At 33.6% G+C, this 7,647-nt stretch overlaps 1 protein-coding gene and 1 long non-coding RNA gene across 2 annotated transcripts; both read left to right on the top strand.

Annotated features, from left to right (window-relative positions):
• Positions 1–2,918: 2,918 nt before the first annotated feature.
• Positions 2,919–4,531, top strand: LOC149017550 (thiosulfate sulfurtransferase 18-like). Its single transcript, XM_089151883.1, has 6 exons — positions 2,919–3,043; positions 3,149–3,226; positions 3,334–3,413; positions 3,541–3,611; positions 3,926–3,979; positions 4,124–4,531. Exons 1-6 carry the CDS (start codon positions 3,027–3,029, stop codon positions 4,217–4,219), a joined length of 396 nt encoding a protein of 131 aa, XP_089008009.1. The 5' UTR covers positions 2,919–3,026; the 3' UTR covers positions 4,220–4,531.
• A 657-nt stretch (positions 4,532–5,188) lies between these two features.
• On the top strand, positions 5,189–6,952 carry LOC149017549 (uncharacterized). Its single transcript, XR_016173182.1, has 3 exons — positions 5,189–5,372; positions 5,496–5,575; positions 6,614–6,952. It is a non-coding gene; the product is annotated as an uncharacterized LOC149017549 (long non-coding RNA).
• The last annotated feature ends 695 nt before the right edge of the window (positions 6,953–7,647 follow it).

The following is a 7,647-nucleotide window of genomic DNA, read 5'->3' as shown; positions in this document are numbered from 1 at the left end:
TCCACTACATTCAAATAAGTGATTCTGACATAAGATATATTCGATATATTCGTTTCTCCTTGATTCTGTTATTGGTCTGTCTATACTGTGTCTCTGGTCTTCTGGTTCTAACAAACTCTAATCTCTTGTTTTTATTTTTTCCCCCTTTTAGGAGAGCAGTTGTGAAAATAGATTTCTTCTTTAATCGATTATCTCTATATGTGTATCAGTTGAGTCGCGTTTTTGGTCGAATGACTAAGATTTTTTTATTATAAAAAATTAAATATCTTAGAATTTTTGTAGAAATTGTAGTTTTGATTTGATTTAATGTATTTAAATAAGAAGAAAAATATAAAGTTTCCATTTTAGAGAAGCTGCAAAAATTGAGATTTTGTCGAAATCGTGGTTTTGCCAAATGACTGAGATTTTAAAATTAAATATCTTAAAATTTTTGTAGAATTCGTGGTTTTGATTTGACTTTATGTATTTAAATAAGAAGAAAAATATAAAGTTTCCTTCTTAAAGCTGCAAAAGTGAAATATTTGTCGAGATCATCATACAACATCTGAGGGAGGTTAATGCAGTCGCTGACTTTTTGGATCGTTTGGTTTCAAACGAGGATGAAGTAGAACTTCAAGTTGAAAATTTGCCAAACTAGCTCTCGGTTATTATCGAGCAAGACCGGAATGACTACAATTACTTTCGTTCCTAGTTTCTATGTAATATTTATATCTTAGTATTAATATAAAGTGCCTATTTAACCGATTTTTTTTTTTTTTGTCGATATCGTGGTTTTTGCCGAATGACTGAGATTTTAATATAAAAACTTAAATATCTTGAAATTTTTGTAAAAATCGTGGTTTTGATTTGATTTTATGTATTTAAATAAAAATAAAATAAAAAGTTTCCATCTTAAAGCTGCAAAAGTGAAATTTTTGTCGTGGTTTTTGCCGAATGACAGACTTTTTTACATATATAAAAAATTAAATATTTTGGGATTTTTGTAGAAATCGTGGTTTAAATTTGATTTTATGTATTTAAATAAGAAAAAAATATAAAGTTTCCATCTTAAAGCCGCAAAAGTGAAATTGATTTGATTTTATGTATTTAAATAAGATGAAAAATATAAAATTTCCATCTTAAAGCAAAAGTGAAAATTTTGTCGTGGTTTTTGCCGAATGACTGAGATTTTTTTACTATATATAAAATATTAAATATCTTGGAAATTTTGCAAAGATCGTGGTTTTCATTTGATTTTATGTATTTAAATAAGAAGAAAAATATAAAAGGTATCAAGAAAAAATTAATAAAAAATTAAATGACAGAAAAATAAATACACAAAATAAGATATTTGAACAAAAATAAAGGATATAATAGTCAAGTCAAAAATTTGCGGAAAAATAAGAGTACATGCTTTTATAATAGTAGTATGATATGATATATATATATATATATATTAGGGGTGTCAAGGGTGTGGTTTGAGACGGTTTCAGGTTGGGCCTAACGATTTTTGAGTGAAAAACACTTAGCCCAAACACGGTCCCATTAGCAAAATAATGGTTTCGGGCAGGTTTTGGTTTGGTGCGATTTGGGTTCGGTCTAACTAACTTAGATTCGGGTTGACTAACGGTTTATGGTGTGTAAGAAAAAGAACAAGAAGAAACAATTGAGCATCCTACAACAAAAATGAAAATTATATGGAAAACAAAATTGTTATTAGTCAATTTCCATTAAAAAAAACCCACCCATTCTATAGAAATCAAGAACCTAAATATTAAGTAGTAAAATGACTATTTTATCTTTGAATTCATGCTTAATTTTTTAAATTGTCTATACCAACTACCTAATGGTAATACAATGATTTAAATACTATTTAATGTAAAATTACAAACGGGTTATAAATGGGTTGTGGTTCAGTTTCGGGTGGGTGCGGGCTCCACAACCCTTAGCCCAATTACCTTAAGGGCCGGGTCGGGCTATAATGGATCGGTTTGGGTCGGTTTTAACGGTTCGGACTATAAATTGACTCCCTTAATATATATTTTCCTGTAGAGAGAGTTAGTATTGGGAATATTACTAATATAGGGGCCACGGAATGGGTGCGAACCAAGACTCTCCATGGGAGTTTGGGTTTTTAACCGTTCAACTATATCATGTTGTGGACAATAACAACTATATTATGTTGGGGGACCTAGAAAAGAAACAAGCGAATATGACGGTCACCACCGGATTGGTCTCGACCAAGGTAAAATTTCGTCTCCTGAATTGGCTAAGCCAAACCGATTTACACATTTGGCCCCTATAGTTGAAGCAGATCGATTGAACCTTACTTGACAACATCCACGACCATCACAGTTTATATATTTCTCACCGGCGAGTGACGATTTCATTTTTTAAATGTCTTCTTTCCTTCAGGTCAAAATTCCCCACCGGTGGCGGTGACCGTGTCCCTGACCCGGTCTACACCTGACCAAAACCAAATTCGACAATCATCGACCCAATAAAAGGAAATGGTCGTGTCCGGGTCAAATCAATATCATCATGCATGCGGATGACATACAGGGAGAATTTGGTCATTATTCCATATCCTCATATTCCAAATGTCTGATCTGACGTAAATTTTTTTGACTGAGGTGGGAAACGTAGAAAATCAGAAAAGAAAAAATTTACCCCAAACATTGTATTGTATGGTCTACCTGACGGCCAGGATTTACTGAACCTTGACCTTGGACGCCCGCGTGCTATCAATAAACTCGTGTACTGACTGCATTTTCTCAAATATAAAAATATCCCCCGTTCACTCCTCACGTTCAACGTTCCTCTTCCTCCCAATAATGGTTAAAGAAATTAATTTTCCTTTCCCACGTGCCAGTGCCACATGCCATACATTACATTCTATCTATAAATCCCATGAAGCAAACGGGGATCCAAGTGCAGCAGCAGCAGCAACGAAGCTCAAGCTTATTTGGTTTTCGCTTTTCAGTTTTCAGTTTTCCCTTCCCCGTTCCCCAACTAAACATTCCTTTCGAATTCCTGTTTCCTTCTCCATGGGTGAAGCAGCAAGGTGACCTTTTTATTCTCTCTCTTTCCAAATAAAAACTATTTCTCGGATAATATTTCTGCACAGTACAGTAGTTAAATGCTCTGCTTGGATTTTTCTTTGTTGCAGCGCCGTAACAATAGTGACCGTTGATGTCCATAAGGCTAAGGAACTCATTCACTCAGGCCATCGTTACATAGACGTTAGGTTTGTGGATTATTTGGGATCTTAAGGGTTTTTTTTTTTTTTTTTTAATTTCCCCCTCCCTTTCTCTAGAGTTGCTTTTAAATTTGTTCTTGTTATTGCAATAACAGGACAACAGAAGAATTTCAGAGAGGTCAAGTTGATGTTGATAACATTTTGAACATTCCTTTCTTGTTTTTCACCCCAGAAGGTACTCTAATTCTCTACTTACCCCCTCCCCTTCTGGTTTTCCCACCTCTTTTTTCCCTAATGGGCAGCAAAAGATATTTAATTAATTAATTTGGTTCTACTGTCCGTTTGGAAATTTCAAAATTCAGGGAGATCGAAGAATCCCCAATTTCTGGAGCAGATCTCTTCTTCTTGCAGCAAAGATGATCTTCTTGTACTGGTAACCATTTATTGTCTTGTCTCTTCATTCACTGAAAGTGTGTTTGTCACTATGGATGAATAAAATATGATCCAAGGATAATCTTTACAGGTTGTGTTTGTCATTATTTCCACTTTATCCATGGATAATCTTTTATTCTGAGCCATGGGCCATGCTTTATTTGTGGCTATCATTTCTCAAGTCAATAAAATATCTTGGGTAGATATAATTCTTCTAATTAAGAAAAGATACCAATAACTTAAATATCACAGATATCAATAATTTAGATGGAAGAGTAGTTACCCTATTTGACTTTTTGCTTTTAAACTGTGAAGGGTTGTCAAAGTGGAGTCAGATCAGCTCTTGCATGCACAGAACTTCTCGAGGCTGTAAGTTTTTATCCCCTTCACAAATGACTTGGGATAACTATGTAAGACAAATGAGTTTTTGAGAACCAGCAGAAATGGAGCTACTTGCATTTGGAAACATCATGATTGTTGATACTTTGTTCTCTTGGTAATTTGAAATTGCAGGGTTTCAAGAATGTGAATAACATGGGAGGAGGATATGCAGCATGGGTGGAGAATGGCTTCGGCGTAAAGAAACTACAAGAGCAGTGTCAGCAGTGATGAAATTCCAGCTTAATTATCTAGTTTAGCTTGTAATGGTGGCGAAAGTTGATAGATCAGAGCTTTAGCTAGTCCAGTTAACAACTTATATGATGGGTTATCTAACCCTTCGTCGTGTCTTTCTCTTTTTCATTCCAAAATACAGCTCTCTTGTGATTTCGGATGGATACCTCATCCATCCTTTACTCGCTCTGTCCTCTTCCATTAATAAAAGCTCTGCTATCAATTTTCTGGTACGCATGAAAGTTTATGTATTGTAAGAGTTACTTACTAAATAAAGAACGATTAAAATTTTCTGTCTCATTTGCATATGGTTTGGCCAAATTGATGTTATTTATTTATTTATTTTATAATAAGAAAATTTTGGTCCAAATCTATTTCAAATTTTATATTAGGTCTGTATTATTTTTGCAAATATAATTACTGAATTTAAAAACCATGTTGAATTTGTTTAGTAAATGAATGATTCTTGAAGTCAATTCAAACCCACACTATATTGTCAAAGCTTCCTCTCTCTGTTTTTCTTAATAACCAATTCTTTTATGAATAGAATAGATTATTTTGAACAATTCTCTGAATTTCAAATATAGTAAATAAGGTAATTGATGTCGGACCCAAGATTGTCTAATTAAATGGTTACATATTAAATCCCAGATTATTACAAAATAGATTTATAGAGATATTCAGAAAACAGAGTGAATTTCATGTGACCAAACAACTCCTGCAAAAGACAATATAACTAATTTACCCTTCATGTAAAAACCCCAAATTTGCAGGGGAGATCATTGAAAGTTGAGGTTAATTATCTACAAATCTTCCAAAAAATATTCACAACCAACCTTATATAATGAACTCAAGAAGGCCCATCCTTCAGTTGACTCTTATAAAAAATAAAAATAAAAAACCCTGCTTATAAAATCCCATTGAGCTAAAAAAATTGATATGCAAATCAAAGAAGACAACCAACAGTTCCTTCTCTATGGTCAACTAATTGATGCTCTCTCTCTCTCTGAACTATTTTCTGTGGAGATGTTAAATGGTTCTCTGCTCTTGCTTGGATTTTTCTTTCTGGCAGGGTTGTAGCAGTTGCAACCGTCGATGCCCATAAAGCTGAGGATCTCATTCAATCAGGTCATTGCTACCTAGATGTTAGGTATGTGAATTCGTCTTATTCTTCTTTTTTCTTCCTTTGGTGGAAAAAGCAATTTCTTTTATCTCTCAATTTCAAGGGTTGGTGTTGATTTGATTTGCCGCTTTGCCAACCTTTCATTCTCAGGAACCCAGAAGATTTTCAAAAGGTTGATGCAGATGTTGGTAACATTTTGAATGTTCCTTACTATGTTTCTACTCCAGAAGGTGTATATTGATCTATTCTTCTTTTACTTCTTGACTTCCCCAGCTCTTCTTTCCTACCAAGAGACGAGATTTTCAAATTTACTTCATTTTTTTCTTGGAAATCTTAAAAATCAGGCAGGATGAAGAACCCTCATTTTCTGGGTCAGGTTTCCTCCACTTGCAGCAAAGATGATCACCTCAACTCGGGTTTTTTTTTAATCATTATTATTTTTTTAATTCCCATCTCTCACATAGTTTTTCAAATGACGGAATGGATTTGGAGAATGTCCATATGATACAACCCACTAGGATAATCACAACAGTAAAAAGAAAATGATACAGTCACTTTTTTTTTATCGATCCTATTGAATCACGAAAAGTTACCTCTATCAAGAAAAAGAAAAGAAAAGAAAAATTCACCGATTCAATGGAATGTAATTTTTAGTATGAACTTGCATCGATTCCATTGAATTAAAAAGTTTTATTTGGCACAAGATGTATTTCTAGTCGTCACACTAAATATAGAAATGGCAACACTAGCTTTCAGAAAGCTTTACAAAGCATTAGAAGTGGTCATTAGTCTTGCTTGCACTTTTCATTTCATGTTGCACTTGTTTTTATGACTAATGCTGTCTTTTGTAATAGTAGTAGTTTATTATTTATATGAATGAATGATGTTTTTTTCCCTCTCTCTTTTTTAACAAATATCATAAAGAACTGAGTTCTGAGGATCTTGCCCAGATTGTGGGAATGATGCCTTGAAAAGCTTGTATTTTAGACTGTAATGATCTTTAGGTTGTAATTTTTTTTCTCTGTTTCTGTAATTCAAGCTACCTTTCTCCGAAAAACATCCAAACATCATAACTAAGATCTATATCTTTTGCTTTTAAACTATAAAGGCTTGTTTCACTGGTAATAGATCAGTTATTGCAAAAATGGATCTTCAAATCGTTATAAGTTTATATTTCATTACTTTTTTTTTCCTAAAATACACATAATCCGAGAATAAAAAGTAGGTATAATTTTTTTTCTCTGGGTTTTTCTTTTCTCCAATTGCAGGGCTTCAAAAATGTCAGTAACATAGGAGGTGGATTGAAAGCATGGATGGAGAATGGTTTTGATGTAAAGAAACCCCAAGAGGAGGAGATGTAATGAAGTTCCAGCTTGTTTTTGTAATAAACTTTGAGCAAAGCTGTAGCAATTTGGACTGTTGGATTGTTTTTACAAGTAAAGATCTCTTGGGCCAATGACAACGGGCCTGCAACTCAAAGAGTTTCTTACTTTAACAGGCCCAATTTATTGGCCAGGAAAGAGGCCTAAGTGCCTAACGTTAGGCCCAATCAACTACCCCACTAATCATTTTTTCCAAAAGGGCACTTTTTATGTGCGGAGGATGAGGATATTACATATATCATATGCTAGAGTCGAACCAATAGCTTCTTCACTAAAAGTATAGGTCAATATCAATCAACCTCAACGATTTTCTCATTGTGTTGAGGAATATTTATCTATTTTCCCCTTCTTTGTTCTCTTCTTTTCCAACAATACCAAAAGAGCAATGGTAACCATAGTCAGAACATATTATCAGACACCAAATCTTCAATGAAATTAAAGCTAAAGAATTTAGTTGAGTAGAATTACATGTCTAGTATTGTTGGAAAAGAAGATAACAAAAAAGGGAAGAACAGATGAATCTTCCTCAACACAATAATAAAATTGTAGAATTTCTGCCACCGTTAGTAGAGAGAGTGAGAGAGAGCTTTTATGGAGTCACGAAATAGGGATTTACCGTCATGAACATAGAATATAGACGAGAAAATTGTAGAGATTCCATGTATTGTTCTTAATTTTGTGAACAGAGAGGAGAGAAGAAAATAGAAGAAGATTTTAAGAAAAATCACATTTGGTTTAAATTGGGTGACCATAAGATTATTTAATACCACATGGCACACAATCTTAGATGAAAATTGCAGGGAATTGTAGGGAATGTGAATCCATTATGACGAAACATTTTATGAAAACTATGCTATTTTCACACATTCAAAGCAACAACGATACTATTGTAAGAAATTTGAAAACTCTACTGGTCATAG

The sequence above is a fragment of the Hakea prostrata genome, chromosome 4 (genome assembly GCF_041222555.1).
Source record: "Hakea prostrata isolate BN-2017 chromosome 4, UWA_Hpros_2, whole genome shotgun sequence".
Lineage (NCBI taxonomy): Eukaryota > Viridiplantae > Streptophyta > Magnoliopsida > Proteales > Proteaceae > Hakea > Hakea prostrata.
This window is presented reverse-complemented; position numbering and strand designations above follow the sequence as displayed.